This window comes from Fringilla coelebs, assembly GCF_963513975.1.
Source record: "Fringilla coelebs genome assembly, chromosome: 29".
Taxonomy (NCBI): Eukaryota; Metazoa; Chordata; class Aves; order Passeriformes; family Fringillidae; genus Fringilla; species Fringilla coelebs.
In genome coordinates, this window is record NC_140055.1 from 327,593 (window position 1) to 345,415 (window position 17,823).

At 62.0% G+C, this 17,823-nt stretch overlaps 1 protein-coding gene across 1 annotated transcript; it reads right to left on the minus strand.

Moving 5' to 3' along the window:
- Positions 1 to 95: 95 nt before the first annotated feature.
- On the minus strand, positions 96 to 15,999 carry VANGL2 (VANGL planar cell polarity protein 2). Its single transcript, XM_084223404.1, has 9 exons — positions 15,976 to 15,999; positions 11,775 to 11,908; positions 10,020 to 10,281; positions 8,709 to 8,829; positions 6,389 to 6,996; positions 4,681 to 4,817; positions 3,757 to 3,892; positions 2,410 to 2,641; positions 96 to 1,301 (listed from the first exon to the last, which is right to left on the minus strand). Exons 3-9 carry the CDS (start codon positions 10,088 to 10,090, stop codon positions 1,041 to 1,043), a joined length of 1,566 nt encoding a protein of 521 aa, XP_084079530.1. The 5' UTR covers positions 10,091 to 10,281; positions 11,775 to 11,908; positions 15,976 to 15,999; the 3' UTR covers positions 96 to 1,040.
- Between the last annotated feature and the right edge of the window lie 1,824 nt (positions 16,000 to 17,823).

Consider the following 17,823-nt stretch of genomic DNA (forward strand, 5'->3'; position numbering starts at 1 on the left):
CCCAAAAAATCCCCCCAAAAATTCCCCAAAAAAACCCCAGGGATTTCCTGGAATTCGGGCAGGGGATGGATCCCCCCCCATTCTGCTACTGGTGCTTACTGGGGAAGCCTCCCCTGGCTCCAAACTCCCCCTTTTTAGTGCTTAGGACAAATCTGACCCCAAAACCCGACCCCAAAACGCCTCCCTGGGATGAACCCCGGCCCTTCCGGCCCCACCAGGGTGCGGGGGGACGCTGGAGCGGGGAGGAAGGATAAAAAAAAAAAGGGAATAAAATTCCAAATCCATCCGTGAGGTATTTGTGACCTTAAAAGCAAACCAGGAGGAGGCAGAAATTCCCGTTTTTTGGGAATTCGGAAGGACCTCGGTGGCATCTCCAGGAGCTCCCCAGGGTTACGGATCCAGGGGAAGCCCCACGGAGCCGCCGCTGGAATTTGGGACGTGGATCCCCCAGGAGCAGCAAAACCCACCCAAAAAAAAAACCTCAATTCAACCCTCAGGTGCTCCAAAAACCCCCGGATTTCCGCTCGTTTTTCCTAAAAAATTCAGCAGGGGCGAGGAGGACGCTCCCAAAAACCCGGGGAGCTTTTCCATAGCAGCCACGGATCCCTGGAGATGATTCCGAAATCCTTCCCCCGCCCAGACATTCCCAGACATTCCCTTGGGATTCCCAGCCCAGCCCCGGGCCGGGCTGTGGTTTAAGGCCAGGAGAGGTGTCCGGGAGCACACGGAGAGGAGCGGGAGCTCTGCGGGACACCCCGGCTGCTCCAGGACGCTGGTGAAGAAGGAAGTTGGGAATTCTCGGAATTAGCCCTTGAGTTACGGCTCCGGAGGATCCGGATTTCAGGAAGGAGGAGGAGGAGGAGGAGGAGGAGGAGGAGGAGGAGGAGGAGGAGGGGCTCAGCCACCTCAAGACAGGACGAGTGGTCACGATCCCAGCCAGGCGCCGGAGCCGGCAGCGGCGTTCCCGGTTTTCCCGGCGGCGCCGAGCGGGGGGATCGGGAGGATCCGGGAGGATCCGGAACATTCCCCACCCCGGCCGCTCACACCGAGGTCTCCGACTGCAGTCTCATGATGAACTTGTGCGACTTGGGGTCCACGAACTCCTCGGAGAGCTTGAAGAAGGGGATCCTCTTGGCGGACACCACCAGGCTGAAGTCCTGGCGCTTCAGCACGAAGACGACGCCGTCCTTGAGGCCGTTGGTCACCGGCTCCTCGCTGACCAGCGTCCACTGCTTGGCCAGCCAGCGCTCCTTGTGGTACTGGATGGTGGGGCCGGCCGCCAGGTACCGCTCCAGGAAGGCCTTGGCACAGGGGAGGGACACGGGGGCGTCACCTCCGGGGGGCCCGGCCCAGGGGGTTTTTTTTGGGGGATTTTTGGGGTTTGTCCGGGTTGGGAAAGAGCTCCGAGGTCACCGAGTCAGAGCTGGGGGCAATCCCTGCCTGGTCCCCCAGAATTCCGGGAATTCCTCGGACACCTCCAGAGGAGGCTGCTCCAAACCTCCCTGAGCCTCTTCCAAGGCCTTTCCAGGAGGGGTTTTCCCAAATTTCCCACCCTGAGCTTCCCCTGGCACAGCTCGAGGCTGTTCCTTCTTGTCCTGTCTCCATTTCCTGGGATCAGATCCCAAATTCCCCCTGGATCAGATCCCAAATCTCCCCCTGGATCAGATCCCAAATCCCCCCCTGGATCAGATCCCAAATCCCCCCTGGATCAGATCCCAAATCCCCCCTGGATCAGATCCCAAATCTCTCCTGGCAGACCCCAAATCCCCCCTGGAATCAGATCCCAAATCCCTCTGTGATCAGATCCCAAATCCTCCCTGGATCAGATCCAAATTCCCCCCTGGGATCAGATCCCAAATCCCCCTGGAACAGATCCCAAATCCCCCCCTGGCAGATCCCAAATCCCCCCTGGATCAGATCCCAAATTCCCCCAGGATCAGATCCCAAATCCCCCCTGGATCAGATCCCAAATCCCCCCTGGATCAGATCCCAAATCCCCCTGGATCAGATCCCAAATCCCCCCTGGATCAGATCCCAAATCCCCCCTGGATCAGATCCTAAATCTCTCCTGGCAGACCCCAAATCCCCTGACACATCCGAAATCCCCCCTAGATCCCCTTTTCTCCAGGCTGATCCCCCCCATCTCCCTCAGCATCCTCCACTCCCTCCTCCAGCCGCTCCAGCTCCATTCCCAATCCCCCAGGAGCAGAACCCCCAAATCCCCCCTGGATCCCCCATTTCTCCAGGCTGATCCCCCCCATCTCCCTCAGCATCCTCCACTCCCTCCTCCAGCCGCTCCAGCCCCATTCCCAATCCCCCAGGAGCAGAACCCCGCCCCGCCCCGCTCCATCCCCCCTTTTCCCGACGGGACGATCCCCCCCGGATCCCCGCCGGGGCTGCCCCGCACACCTTGGGGGTCATGTCGTGGGTGATGCAGAACTCCAGGTGCTGCAGGATGCTCTCCATGGTGTGGTAGGGCTGCTGCTTGGTGGTCCTCAGGTACTTCTGCATGGCGCGGGCCATGGAGGCGAAGATGGCCTGGGCGGCCTCGCGCGGGTCCATCACCTCCCGCGGGTTCTTCTGCTCCTCCTCCTGCAGCTGCTTGATGTGCGTGAAGGCCTCCTCCACCGCCACCACCAGCCTGCCGAGAGGGGGGACCCCGGGGTTGGGGTGAGAAATCCATGGATTTGGGACGGGGAACATCGAGGGTTTGGGGTGGGGAACGTCCAGGGTTTGGGGTGGAGACTGCCTTGGATTTGAGATGGAAACCCCCTTGGATTTGGGATGGGAAACGTCGAGGGTTTGGGGTGGGGAACTCTGAGGGTTTGGGAGAGGAAACCCCTTGGGTTTGGGACGGGGAACCTCGAGGGTTTGGGATGAGAAACCTTGAGGATTTGGGATGGGAAACTTCAAGGGTTTGGGGTGGGAAACCTCAAGGATTTGGGAGAGGAAACCCCTTGGGTTTGGGAGAGGAAACCTCGAGGGTTTGGGGTGGGGAACTCTGAGGGTTTGGGGTGGAAAATCCATGGATTTGGGAAAGGAAACCTTGAGGATTTGGGAGAGGAAACCCCTTGCGTTTGGGATGGGGAACCTCGAGGGTTTGGGGTGGGAAACCCTGAGGGTTTGGGGTGGGGAACATCGAGGGTTTGGGGTGGGGAACATCAAGGGTTTGGGGTGGGGAACTCCGAGGGTTTCGGGTGGGGAACATCGAAGGTTTGGGGTGGGAAACCTCGAGGATTTGGGAGAGTAAACCCCTTGGATTTGGGATGGGAAACATCGAGGATTTGGGGTGGGAAACCTCGAGGGTTTGGGAAAGGAAACCCCTTGGATTTGGGATGGGAAACCCAATGGATTTGGGATGGAAATACACGTGGATTTGGGATGGAAAACACCTTGGATTTGGGACAGAAACTCCCTTGGATCTGGGATGGAAAAACCCTTTGAATTTAGGATGGAAACTCCCTTGGATCTGAGATGGGAAACCCTTTGGATTTAGGATGGAAACTCCCTTGGATCTGAGATGGGAAACCCTTTGGATTTAGGATGGGAATCTCCCTGGATCCAGGACGGAAACCTTGGATCCGCTGGGATTCACTCAGACGGACGAAGGAACCCAACCCAACCCGGCCGAAGCCCCACCCAACCACCGCCCCAGGGTCGATCTGGGATCGCCCTCTGGACTCTCCCCATGCAGGGAACCCCCTGGAGGAGCCCCCGGGGCATTCCCGAGGGGGGGATCCGCGGGCCCCTGCGCACCTGGCGCGGCGTTTCCGCACCCGGCGCTCGTGCTCGGCCTCCTCGTAGTAGAACTCGTTGTGGCTGTTGTCGCGCCGCCGCGCCGCCGCCGCGATCACCGCCCGCGACTGCCCCGTCGAGTTGTTGGTGGAGTTCTCTGCGGGGCCGCCCAGACCTGGGTGAGCTCGGAAACGGCGCCCGGAGCTCCCCCAAAAAAATTCCGGAGGGAGGGAGCACACAGAGCTCCCCCCAGAAAAATTCCAGAGAGGGAGGGAGCACACGGAGCTCCCCCAAAAAAATCCTGGAGAGGGAGGAAGAACCCAGAGCTCCCCCCAGAAAAATTCCAAAGGGGAAAGGAGGAAGCACTCGGAGCTCTCCCCAGAATTTTCCGGAGAAGAAGGGAGGAAGCAGCCGGAGGTCCCCCAGAAAATTCCAGAGAGGAATGAAGGAAGAACCTAGAGCTCCCCCCGAAAATAATTCTGGAGACGAAGGGAAGAAGCACCCAGAGCTCCCCCAAAAAAATTCCAGAGAGGGAGGAAGCACCTGGAGCTCCCCCAGAAAAATTCCAGAGAGGAACGAAGGAAGAACCTAGAGCTCCCCCCCAAAAAAAATTCCAGAGAGGAAGGGAGGAAGCATCCGGAGCTCCCCCAAAATAATTCTAGAGAGGGAGGGAGGAAGAACCCGAAGCTCCCCCAAAAAAATCCTGGAGAGGGAGGAAGAACCTGGAGTTCCCCATAAAAAAATTCCGGAGAGGGAGGGAGGAAGCACCTGGAGCTCCCCCAAAAAAATTCCCGAGAGGAAGGGAGGAAACACCTGGAGCTCCCCCAAAAAATCCTGGAGAGGAAGCATGCAGAGCTCCCCCCAAAAAAATTCCAGAGAGGGGCAGGAGGATGGGGAAGGAGAAACGGGAGGAGAAGGAGAGGGGGAAGCCAAGGGGACTCTCACCCTCGCCGAGGGAATAGACCTTAAAGCCGGACATTTTCTTGGAAAGGACGGATTTTGGAAGGTTGAGGAGGGCGGGGTTGTAGACCGGGAAGTCGTGGTAGTAATTCTCCAGGATCCACACGGCCGCTCGCTGGATGCTGCGGGAACACCGGGAACGTGGGGCACGGGCAGGGCGGGGACGCGCGAGGGGGACGCGCACGGAGGGACGGCGGGGCTGGAAGGGAATTCCCGGGATAAAACGTGGCTGCCCCAGTCCTGGAAGTGTCCAAGGTCGGGTGGGAGCCACCTGGGAGGATGGTGGGAGGTGTCCCTGCCTGTGGATCTTTCCAACCCAAACCATTCCGTGATTCCAGCAATTCCCAGAGAAAAGAGCTCCGGGATCACCGAGTCCGAGCTGTGCCCGATCCCACCTCGGTCATCCCGAGGAATCTCCAGGAATTCCTTGGACACCTCCAGGGTCGGGTGGGAGCCACCTGGGAGGATGGTGGGAGGTGTCCCTGCCCATGGATCTGTAAGGTTTTTCCAACCCAAACCATTCCGTGATTCCAGCAATTCCCAGAGAAAAGAGCTCCGGGATCGCCGAGTCCGAGCTGTGCCTGATCCCCCCTGGGTCATCCCGAGGAATCTCCAGGAATTCCTCGGACACCTCCACTCCAACCCTCCCTGAGCCCCTTGCAAGGCCTGGCCGCCCTTTCCAGGAGGGATTTTCCCAAATTTCCCACCCTGGCACAGCTGGAGGCCGTTCTGACCTTGTTAGAGGACACAGCCTCCAGCTGTGTCCGGGAAGGGACAGGCTGGAAATCAGGGAAAAAAAAATTTCACTGAAAGAATAACAAAGCACTGGAAGGCCCTTCCCAGGGAGGCGGTGGAATCACCACACCTGGATGGGGTTAAAACATCTGGATGGGGTTAAAACATCTGGATGGGGTTAAAACATCTGGATGGGCGCTGTGGTCTGGTTGAGGTGTTGGGGCACAGGTTGGACTCGATGATCGCAGAGGTCCCTTCCAACCTCATCCTTCTGGGATTCTGTGATTCTGTGATTGATTCTGGGATTGATTCTGTGATTGATTCTGGGATTGATTCTGTGATTCTGGGATACTGTCATTGATTCTGGGATACTGTCATTGATTCTGGGATTCTGGGATTGATTCTGGGATTCTGGGATTGATTCTGGGATTGATTCTGTGATTCTATGATTGATTCTGGGATTGATTCTGTGATTCTGTGATTGATTCTGTGATTCTGTGATTGATTCTTGGATTCTGTGATTCTATAATTGATTCTGGGATTGATTCTGTGATTGATTCTGTGATTCTATGATTGATTCTGTGATTCTGTGATTGATTCTGGGATTCTGGGATTGATTCTGGGATTGATTCTGGGATTGATTCAGGGATTCTGTGATTGATTGTGATTCTGGGATTGATTCTGTGATTCTGTGATTGATTCTGGGATTCTGTGATTGATTCTGTGATTCTGTGATTGATTCTGTGATTGATTCTGTGATTGATTCTGTGATTCTGTGACCCCCTTCCCCACCCTCAGCTCCCAACCCCCCCCTTGCATGAACCCCAAACCCCCTTAACTCCCCTTTCCTCCAGCCTGCTCCCCCCCCACCCCCTCACAACCCCTCCACACCCCCCACCACCTCCCCACCACCAACCCCCCTTCCCCACCGCGGGGACCTCCGCGGCGCCGTCCCCACCTGAGGTGGCCGACGTTGTAGAAGCGGCTGGCGCCGTCGGCCGAGCGCACGGCCTTGAGCGTGAACTGGGGCTGCAGCTGCCGCAGCTCCAGCAGCACCACGGCCAGGTAGTGCACGAAGAGCAGCGCGTCCAGCAGCGAGACGGCGAACTGCACCACGCCGCGGTAGTCGCGGTCCCGCGAGTCCAGGATGCGCACGCCGTAGAAGAGCCAGTAGGAGACGACCAGCAGGAAGACCAGCACCATCAGCAGGGCGCGGAAGACGAAGACGCGCGGGAAGAAGGCTTTGGGGCGGCGGAAGAACAGCGCCCAGCTGCCCAGCAGGAGGATGAGGAGCTTGAAGGCCACCGAGATGAAGAGCCCCTCGCAGGGCGTGCCGCAGGGCTCCAGCTCCTCCCGCCACAGCAGCTGCGGGAGGAGGAGGAAGGCCAAGGGCGTGAGGAAGGCCAGCAGCGCCAGGGCCGCGCCCAGGGCCGCGCCCAGGTGGCGGGAGCAGTCCAGGTGGGCGCTGTCCTCCATGTCCTTGGTGATGCGCGTGAGGTCATCGTGCGAGATGCTGTGCTCCGACGTGCCCGTCACCACCGTGGTGGTCTCGCCCCAGTTGTCGTCCTGGGGAGGGGACAGGGGACACTTCAAGGGGGGGCTCAGTGTCCCACCTGTCCCAGGTGGCCCCCTCACCTCCAGGACCTCCCACCCAGGTGTCATCCTGAGCAGGGGACATTCTGAGGGGTGGCTCCATGCCCCACCTGTCCCAGGTGACCCCCTCACCTCCAGGACTGACCACCCAGGTGTCATCCTGAGCAGGGGACACTTCAAGGGGTGGCTCTGTCCCCCACCTGTCCCAGGTGACCCCCTCCCCTCCAGGACTGACCACTCAGGTGTCATCCTGAGCAGGGGACATTCTGAGGGGTGGCTCAGTGTCCCACCTGTCCCAGGTGACCCCCAGGACCTCCCACCCAGGTGTCATCCTGAGCAGGGGACACTTCAAGGGGTGGCTCTGTCCCCCACCTGTCCCAGGTGACCCCCTCCCCTCCAGGACCCCCCACCCACCACAGCTCCCGACCAGGAAATGTCACCCTGGGGTGGGTGGGGGGTGACAGGGGACATTCCCCGGGGCGGCCCCAAATCCCTCCAGCCCCAGAGGGACATTCCCAAGCCCCCATCCCCACCTCCACGCCAGGAGCGCTCCCCGGAGCCATCCCCCTCCTCGGGGCGGTGGAACCTCAGCCTGGGCCGGGGCGAGCAGTGATTCCGCCGGGAATTTTGGGAATTTTCCCTCCGGGGCAGCTCTGGCTCCGGCAGGAGCAGCTTCGGGATTTTGGGATGGGGAAGCTCCGGCAGGAGCGGCTTTGGGATGGGGAAGCTCCCGGATTTCCTGGCCAACCCCCCTGGCTGGCCGGGCCAGCAGGAACACGCCCGGCACGCCCCCGCGCCGGGAAGGCTGGGAGCGCTTGGGAATGGCTGGGAATGGCTGGGAATGGCTGGGAATGCTCGGGAATGGCTGGGAATGGCTGGGAATGGCTGGGAATGCTCGGGAATGGCTCCGGACAGGCCCTTCCCTGCTCCAGAAGCCCCTCTCTCCCCACCAGAGAGGTGCCAAAAATCCCGGATTCCTTCCCAGCAAGATTCCTTCCCCCACCCCTGTCCGTGTGTCTTTCCCTCACCCTGGTTTTGGGCACTTGGACATTCCTGGAATTTGGGTTTTTCTTTTTTTTCCCCACAGATTCCTTCCAGAAAAGCAGGAATCTGGGGAAAATCCTCCCTGTTTTTCCACGGATCCCCCGCCCCCGGCAGCGCCCGGGGTGGTGGTCGGTGTCCCGGGGGTGGGATGATCCCGGGGGTCCCTTCCAGCCCCTTCCAGGGCTCCGGGAGCTCTGCTCCAGCGGGCAGAGCGGAGCCCGGGGCGCCCCGGCGGGACGGGAGCCGCATTCCCAGGAAAAGCCGCCGCAGAGGGAACATGAAAAGCGCCGGAGCCGCCGGCGTGGGCGGCCGGGAGGGGATGAAAGGCCGGGATCAGGCTCCGCCGAGACCGGAGGAATTCCAGAACCGGGGAGGCAGCGAGGGGCACCGGCGGCGGGGCAGCCCCCCCGCTCCACCCGGGCGGGAATTGGGGGCAAATCCTCCAGGTTTGGGTCGGTGGGGGTGGGATCGCTCCCAGCGCGGCTCCTCCCGAGGAGGCGCCACCGGAGCCGCGTCTCCCTCCTCTCGTTTTCTCGTTCTCGTTTTCCCGGGACCGGCCCGACCGGCCCGACCGCCCGGCCGGGAGTGGGAAATCCCGCCGGGAAGCTCCGGGATCCGCCCGGGGCCCCGGCCCCGCTCACCCGCTCGTCGCCCCGCGTGGATTCGTTGTCCAGCAGAGGCTCCCCCGGCGCCTGGATCGTCACCGATTTGTCCCCGCGCGTCCCGTCCCGGCTCTTGGAGCGGTGCCGCTCCCGCCGGTCCCTGGGAAAAATGGGGGAAATGGGGAAAATGGGGAAAATGGGGGAAATGGGGAAAAGAGTGGGAAAATGGGGAAAGAGTGGGGAAAAATGGGGGAAAGAGTGGGGAAAATGGGGAAAGAGTGGGGAAAATGGGGGGGAGAGTGGGGAAAATGGGGGAAATGGGGGAAATGGGGGAAAATGGGGGAAAATGGGAGAAAATGGGGGAAAAATGGGGGAAAGAGTGGGGGAAAGAGTGGGGGAAAATGGAGAAAGAGTGGGAAAAATGGGGGAAAATGGGGGGAAATGGGGAAAATGGGGAAAATGGGGAAATGGGGGAAAATGGGGGAAAGAGTGGGGAAAAATGGGGAAAAGAGTGGGGAAAATGGGGGAAATGGGGAAAATGGGGAAAGAGTGGGAAAAATAGTGGGAAAAATTGGGAAAATAGTGGGAAAAATGGGGGAAAGCAGGGAAAAATGGGGAAAGAGTGGGAAAAATGGGAAAAAGAGTGAGGAAAATGGGGAAAGAGTGGGGAAGAACGGGGAAAAGCAGGGAAAAATGGGGGAAAGAGTGGGAAAAATGGGGAAAGAGTGGGAAAAATGGGGGAAGAGTGGGAAAAATGGGGGGAAGAGTGGGAAAAATGGGGGGAAGAGTGGGGAAAATGGGGGAAATGGGGAAAAGAGTGGGGAAAATGGGGGAAAGAGTGGGGAAAATGGGAAAAGCAGGGAAAAATGGGGGAAAGAGTGGGAAAAATGGGGAAAAGAGTGGGAAAATGGGGAAAAGAGTGGGAAAAGCAGGGGAGAAAGTGGGAAAAATGGGGAAAAGAGTGGGAAAAATGAGGAAAAGCAGGGAAAATGGGGAAAAGCAGGGAAAAATGGGGGAAAGAGCAGGAAAAGCAGGGGGAAAAGTGGGAAAAATGGGGAAAAGAGTGGGAAAAATGGGAAAAGAGTGGGAAAAATGGGGAAAGAGCGGGAAAAGCAGGGGAAAACATGGGCAAAGTGGGACTGGGGCATCCACCGGGATGGGGAGGCCCACCAAGGTGGGGAAGGGAAGGGAAGGGAAGGGAAGGGAAGGGAAGGGAAGGGAAGGGAAGGGAAGGGAAGGGAAGGGAAGGGAAGGGAAGGGAAGGGAAGGGAAGGGAAGGGAAGGGAAGGGAAGGGAAGGGAAGGGAAGGGAAGGGAAGGGAAGGGAAGGGAAGGGAAGGCGGCTGCTCACCGGTGCTTGCGGGAGCTGCGGGAATGGCCGGATTTGTAGGAGTAGCCGGAGTACTGCGACTCGTTGTCCATGGCCTCGGAGCGCCGGGCCTGGCGCCGCTCCAGGGCCTGGGGTCTGGGCTTGCCCGGGAGGGCGGCCAGGGCCTCCTTCAGCGGCGGCTTCTTCAGGCCCAGCGGCACCTTCAGGAAGTCGACCGTCACCTTGAGGGGCTCAATCTTGTCACCTTGGGCTGGCCGCGCTCAGGAGAAAAGGACGCGCCCACCTGGGGGGACACGCGGGGAGCGTCACTGGGGATGGCCCAGTACGGCCCAGTATGGCCCAGCATGGCCCAGTACGGCCCAGCATGGCCCAGTACGGCCCAGCGTGGCCCAGTACGGCCCAGTACGGCCCAGCATGGCCCAGTACGGCCCAGTATGGCCCAGCACGGCCCAGCATGGCCCAGTACGGCCCAGTACGGCCCAGTACGGCCCAGCACGGCCCAGCACGGCCCAGCGCGGCCCAGCATGGCCCAGCATGGCCCAGCATGGCCCAGCATGGCCCAGTATGGCCCAGAGCCCCTCCTGTCCCTGCATCCCATTGCCTGGTGGGAAATGGGGCCGGGAAAGGGATTTGGGATGGGCCAGGAGAGGGGATTTGGGATGGGAGAGGGAATTTGGGATGGACCAGGAGAGGGAATTTGGGATGGGCTGGGAGAGGGGATTTGGGATGGGCTGGGAGAGGGGATTTGGGATAAGCAGGAGAGGGGATTTGGGATGGGATGGGAAAGGGGATTTGGGATGGGAAAGGGGATTTGGGATGGGAAAGGGGATTTGGGATGGGCAAGGAGAGGGAATTTGGGATCTGGGCCTGTGTCCCCCCGCTTAGGGAATCTGGAAATGCCGGATTCCGTGGGGATGATCCTGCCAAACCCGCCGCCTCTTCCCGAGGGTTTGGGGGAATCGGACGCCCCGGGGGGCCCCAGCTGCCCCTGGGAGCCATCCCGGGTTTCCATGGGAATCCCATTCCCACCAAACCGACCCCAAACCCCCCGGGCCCCTTTCCCAAGGGGTTTCCATGGGAATCCCATTCCCACCAAACCGACCCCAAACCCCCCGGGCCCCTTTCCCAAGGCCCGGCACAGGGGAAGGGGTCGAGGAGGCGAGGCGGGGGAATTCCTTTGTCCGGAATTCCCGATGATCCCACACGATCGCCATGGAAACCGAGGCCTTTCCCCGCTCCCGCCGTCGCCCGGGAGACGGGAACGGGGCCGGGAGACGCTGGGGGTCCCAGTATGGCCCAGTAATGGCTGGATCCTGTCCCAGTAAGGGCTGGATCCTGTCCCAGTATGTCCCATTAAGGCCCAGATCCTGTCCCAGTCCCCCCAGTAAGGCCTGGATGCCGTCCCAGTCCCCCCAGTAAGGCCCGGGTGCCGTCCCAGTCCCCCCAGTAAGGCCCAGGTGCCATCCCAGTATGTCCCAGTAAGGCCCGGGCACCGTCCCAGTGCCCCCAGTAAGGCCGGGGCGCCGTCCCAGTGCCCCCAGTAAGGCCCGGATGCCATCCCAGTCCCCCCAGTAAGGCCCAGGTGCCATCCCAGTATGTCCCAGTAAGGCTGGGGCGCCGTCCCAGTCCCCCCAGTAAGGCCCGGATGCCATCCCAGTATGTCCCAGTAAGGCCGGGGCGCCGTCCCAGTGCCCCCAGTAAGGCCGGATCCTGTCCCAGTGCCCCCAGTAAGGCCCGGATCCCGTCCCAGTGCCCCCAGCCCCCGGGCTCACTCACCGGGCGGCTCCGGCGGCGGCTCCGTCCCGGCGCTCACCGAGGCCTCTGGAGCGTCCGGAGCCTCCGGAGGGGCCGGCATGGGAGACGGGCCGGGCATGGGGGGCTGCTCACGGCACGGGGGGAACGCCCTGGAGCTGCGGGAGCCGAGCAGCGGGAATTCGGGAGCTCTTCCCAAACTCCCAATTCCCAAATCCCGCCAATTCCCAGAAACCCGCCAATTCCCAAATTCCCCAATCCCAAATCCCACAAATTCCCAAATTCCCAATTCCCAAATCCCGCCAATTCCCAAATTCCTGAATCCCAAATCCTACCAATTCCCAAATCCTGCCAATTCCTAAATCCTGCCGATTCCTAAATCCTGCCAATTCCCAACCCCGCCAATTCCCAAATCCCGCCAATTCCCAAATCCTGCCAATTCCCAAATTCCCCAATCGCCAATCCCGCCAATTCCCAAATTCCTGAATCCCAAATCCCGCCAATTCCCAAATCCCGCCAATTCCCAACCCCGCCAATTCCCAAATTCCTGAATCCCAAATCCCGCGAATCCCCAACCCCGCCAATTCCCAAATTCCTGAATCCCAAATCCCGCCAATTCCCAAATTCCTGAATCCCAAATCCCGCCAATTCCCAACCCCGCCACTTCCCAAATTCCCAATTCCCAAATCCCGCCAATTCCCAAATTCCTGAATCCCAAATCCCGCCGATTCCCAACCCTGCCAATTCCCAACCCCACCAATTCCCAACCCCGCCAATTCCCAACCCCGTTGCTCAGGGATTCCTTGGCAGCGCCACGGAAAAGCCCTCGGACGCCCCACCCCTGGCATCCCAAAATTTTTGGGAATCGTCCTCCTGGATGATCGGCTGGGATAGATTTGGGATTTTTTCCGGGAATCCCTGGGTTTTCCTGAAATCCCAGTGTTTCCAGCTTGGGGTTTTCCAGAATTCCTGGGGTTTTCCGTGAATCCCGGGATTTTCCAGGTGTTCTGGGGTCTCTCGGCCCCGGCCTGCGGACTCAGCCAAAATAAATTCGGGATTTTCCAGGAATCCGCGAGTTTGCCGGGTGTTATCCCCATCCCAGCAGTTTTCCAAAGGGAATTCCAGCAGGAATCCGGGATCCTGGAGCTCCTCGTCCTCTTGCTCCAGCAGGAAAAACAAAAAGGGGATTTTTCTTGGAATCTCTTCCAGCAGAGCCGGTTCCACAGCCCTGGAAAAGTCGGGAATGGATTCGCGGGCTCTGGGAGACGCCGGGAGCCAGAGCCGGATGCAAAAGAGGAGGAGGAAAATTCCCATTTTTTAATCCTGGGATGATCAAAGCTCCCAAAAAACCCCCAGGGCCGGAGAGGCTTCACCATTCCCAAGGTCTTCAAGTCCAGGCTGGAATTTTTCCCGGGATGGGGCTGGGGATCAAAGTCCTGAACCTCAAATCCAACGTTTGGGATTCAAATATTCCCAAAAGAGCGAAAAGAATTAAAAATAAAACATAGATCCAAGCGTTGCCAGATGAGAGAGCTTCTTCCCAACAGCTCCAGAGGGAGAATTCCAAGAGGGAAATCGGCTCCTTCCCGATCCGGGGTTCTGGGAATGCTGGGAATGAGTTTTCCTGGGAAAAATCCCACTTGGAGAGGGAGAATCCGGCGGATGAAGGATCCGGGATTCCCATCCTGGGGGTGAGGATCCCAAAATCCCGGGATTGTCCAGGCCAGGAAAGATCTCCGAGGTCACTGAGTCTGAGCTGGGATGGATCCACATCCGAATTCCAGGGATTCCCTCCGGGGATGGGGATCCAGCCCTCCCTGAGCCCCTCCCGGCGCTTCCCAACCCTTTTTCCATGGAAAAATCATCCCAAATTTCCAGCCCTGGCACAGCTCAAGGCCGTTCACGCTTGTCCAGCCCCATTCCCTGGGATCAGATCCCAAATCCCCCTGGATCAGATCCCAAATCCTCCCTGGATCAGATCCCAAATCCCTCCAGATCAGATCCCAAATCCCTCCAGGATCAGATCCCAAATTCTCCCTGGATCAGATCCCAAATCCCCCCTGGATCCCCCTTTTCTCCAGGCTGAGCCCCCTCAGGATCCCCCGTTCCCTTTTCCGGCTGCTCCAGCCCCGTTCCCATCCCTGGAATTTCCCACGTCCCTTCCCAGCCCCTTTTCCATGAGGATCCAACGGCACCGCAGCACCTGGAGAACCAAACCCCGCAGCTGGAGGATCCTGGAATCCCAAAAGATTCCGGGATTCCGGAATTCCCGCCCCACAGCCCTAAATCCCAAATTCCCGGGAGACGCTCAGGATTCCCTGGAGAAACCCCAGATCCCAACAATCCCAAAGGCGCTTCCAGGTGGCTCCGTGGGGTTTGGGAAATCCAAAAATCCACGGAAATCCATGTCCTCGCTCGGAATTCCGACGAGAAACCCCAAAATCCCGACTGCCGCCCCCAAAGGACGCCTGGATCGCCCGGGACTGGGGGCTCGGATCCGTCAGAACTCCTCTCCAGCAGCTCCCGATCCTTTGGGATCCCCCAATCCTGATCCAGGGATCGAGGAGCGCTGGGACGCTTCCATCCCCATCCCGGGATCCCGCAGCGCTGGAACTCCTCGGGGTCGGGGCGGAATTCCGAGCCGGGAATTCCCAAATCCCTTCCCAGGCCTCTTCCCGGGCATCCCGGCCGGACAATAAATCCATAAAACCTCGGCAGCGCTCGGGAGGCTCATCCCAAATCCCGAATTAAGCCGGATCCGCCACCTCGGGGCTGCTCCCTCCGGCCCCATTGTCTGCCGGCAGCCGGGAAAAACAAGGAATGCTCCCGTGGGATCGCTCCAAGGGCTGGGATGTCCCCAACCCCTCTGGAATACGTGGGGAGGGGACACGGGGTGACCTCGACCCCAAGTCCCGCTCCACCGCCGCCTGTTAATTGTTAATTGTTCATTAATTAAATCATCCGAGCTTCACAAAGCGCCTGGAAAATCCTCGGGATCCCGTCTGACTCCCGGGCCGATCCTCGAATTTCTGGGATGGAGCCGGAGGCTCCTCCGGGAGATCCGAATCATCCCCAAATCTTCTTTTTTTCGTTTTGATTTCTTTCTGTTGTTTTGTTGCGTTTTCACCTCCGCCCGCGGGGGGAAGAGGATCCCAAAGGAAAAAAAAAAAAACAAAAACCATCCCAGGCCGGGCTCCGGGAACTCCCCGGCGGCTCCAGGGCGGCTCCGCCAGGAACCGGCTCGGGATCCGGCCGGGGCTGTCCCGGAGCCGGGGGCACCGGGCACGCCCGGCCCAGGGACCCCCGGGCGGCGGGCAGGGCGTGGGGACAGCGGGGACAGCGGGGGACAGCGGGGGGACACGGGGGACATCCCGGCCCAGGGACCCCCGGACACCGGGAAGGGCTTGGGGACAGAGGGGACATCGGGGGACAGCGGGGGACACGGGGGGACAGCGGGGGACAACGGGGGGACAGCGGGGGGACAGCGGGGGACACGGGGGGACAGCGGGGGGACAGCGGGGGGACAGCGGGGGACACGGGGGGACAGCGGGGGACACGGGGGGACAGCGGGGGACAGCGGGCACATCCCGGCCCAGGGACCCCCGGGACGGCCCCTCCGGGCACTGGGGAGGGGATGGGGACAGGGGGGGACACCCCAGGGACCCCCTCAGGTGACGGGGACACCCCGCAGGTGCTGGGGGGGGACACACGGGGGACACCGGGGGACATCCCGAGGGTGACGGCGACACCGGGGACGTCCCGCAGGTGATGGGGGGGACACAGAGGACGGCGCGCAGGTGGCGGGGACAGCGGGGACACGGCGGGGACACGGCGGGGACACGGCGGGGACGCCCCGCAGATGCCCCGGGATGGGCACAAAGCGCTCCGAGGCCGCCGTGCCAGCGCCGCCGCCGCCGCGGGGCATTCGGGGGTCGCGGGGGTCGCATCGCGCCCCGAGGAGGCTCCAGCGGAGCCCCGCGGCCCCGGCGCGGTCCCCGGGGGGGTTCCCGGGGGGTCCCGGCGCCCCCTCCCCAGCCGGGACCCCCGCGCCGGGCTCGGGGCTGTCGCCGCCGCCGCCAGCCCAGGAAAAGCCGCGGCCGCCGGGGCCCTTCCCGCAGGGAGCGCGGCCCCGGCCCGGCCCCGCTCCCCTCCCAGCCCCGGGGCCGGTTCCGCATCCCGGGATCCCCCCGGGACCGGCCGAGCCCCCCCGGTGCCCCCCACTCACCATCGCCGCCGCACCTTTGTGCGCGTCCCCCCCGCACCCGAACCCCGGCGGCGGCGGCGGCGGCGGCGGCGGCGGCGGAGGAGGAGGAGGCAGAGGAGGAGGAGGAGGAAGAGGAGGAGGAGGAGGAGGCGGAGGAAACCCCGGCTCCCCCCGAGCCCCCCCTCCGCCGGCCCCGGCGCCCCCCCGCCCCCGCGCCCGCCCATTGTCTGCGCTGCGCGCTCCCGGCGCCGCCGCGGGGCCATTGTTTGGGGCGGGGGGACACCCGCGGCCCCCCCAACTCCGGGAACCCCCCCGATATTGGGGACCCCCCTCCCGAACAGCCGGGGACCCCCCCAGGCCGGGGGGATTTGGGGTGAGGATGCGCTTTATTTGGGGGGAGGGGGCGTTTTTTGAGGAGCTCTCCCATTTTTTGGGGAGGGGGCGGCGTTTTTGGGGAAGGATCCCCGGTTTTGGGGGTGCAGTGAGGGTTGAGGCCCCACCTCGTGTCACCCCCGCTCGGTTCTGCCCCGCGTGGGTCCCCAAGGGGTCTCAGCGCCCCAAAACCGCCCCCCCAGGAGCTCTGAACCCCCCAAAATTGCCCCAAGGGGTCTCAGCCCACGGTGGGGGGGGCACAGCCCCGCTGCTCCCACCTTGTTTGGGGTTTGGGGAAGGATTCTGAACCCCATAAACCCCCCCCCAAAAACCGGGGTCCGGGTCTTGCGTCCGGCCGGGCCCCCGCAGGGTTTGGGGTGTCCTGGGGGGGTCTGGGCGAGCCCCCCGCGTTTTGGGGCCACCCCGACCCTCGGCCCCAGCGGTTCCGGGGTGCGCGGGAGAGGCTGGAAGACCCCGGCCCCATCCCTGCGGATATGGGGGGGCACGGACACACCTGGGGACACACCTGGGGACACACCTGGGGACACACCTGGGGACACACCTGGGGACCCCCGGCCTGCAGCAGAGCCGGGGGGGCAGCGATTTTTGGGGGGCTCAGGGCCAGCAGCACCCCCGAGGCAGCAGGGGCCGCTGGGGACACACGGGGGGCTCCAGCAGCTTCATCCCCCCCAGAGGGAGGGACCCCAAATCCCCCCGAGCCCCCCAGGGACCCCCGGGGGTCCCCAAAGCCTGCGGAGCGCGGGGGGGGAGCGGCCGCTGCCCGGAACAGCCGAGCGCTCAATGGGCGAGGGTGGGAACGCGCTGGCCACGCCCCCTGCGGCGCTGGCCAATGGCGTGAGGCGGGGGCAGAGAGCCGCGCTGCCATTGGTGGGATTGAAATGCGTGGTTGGGGCTCAATGGGGAGGAGGGGCCGGGAGGGGAATTGGGGCGGGGGGCGAGGGGAGAGCGGAGAGCGGGATTTGGGGGGCTTGGGGGGATTTGGGGCGAGGGGAGGGCGGAGAGCGGGATTTGGGGGGGTTTGGGGGGGATTTGGGGCGAGGGGAGAGCGGGATTTTGGGGGGATCTTGGGGGGATCTGGGGCGGGGGGAGAGCGGGATTTTGGGGGGATTTGGGGCATTTAGGGCCGGGGGGATTTTGTGGCTGGGGGCTGTGGGGCGCTGGGAAAGCGGTTTTGGGGCTGGGGGCGATGGGGCAGGGGGGTTAGGGGGGAATTAGGGGCGGGGGGCGATGGGGTTATGGGGCAATGGGCTCAGCGCCCCCCACCCCATTACTTCACGCCCTAATGAGCGGAACCACCGGCCCCAGCCCCAACTGCGACCCCAAAACCGGCTCCTGGCGCCCCCATTGTTGTGGGGTCTGTCCCTGGTGACCCCATTGTTGTGGGGTCTGTGCTGGGGGGGTTCCTGGTGACCCCATTGTTGTGGGGTCTGTCCCGGGGGGGTCCGTGGTGACCCCATTGTTGTGGGGTCTGTCCCG

What these genes read in the sequence shown, in the direction of transcription:
- VANGL2 (XM_084223404.1), bottom strand. Translation starts at nt 10,090, where the DNA reads ATGGACAACGAGTCGCAGTACTCCGGCTACTCCTACAAATCCGGCCAT. An exon ending in CCACGCGGGGCGACGAGCGG is followed by an intron (nt 6,997 to 8,708) that starts GTGAGCGGGGCC and finishes TCCCCTCCCCAG; the next exon opens with GACGACAACTGGGGCGAGAC. An exon ending in GGTCTATTCCCTCGGCGAGG is followed by an intron (nt 3,893 to 4,680) that starts GTGAGAGTCCCC and finishes GCGGCCCCGCAG; the next exon opens with AGAACTCCACCAACAACTCG.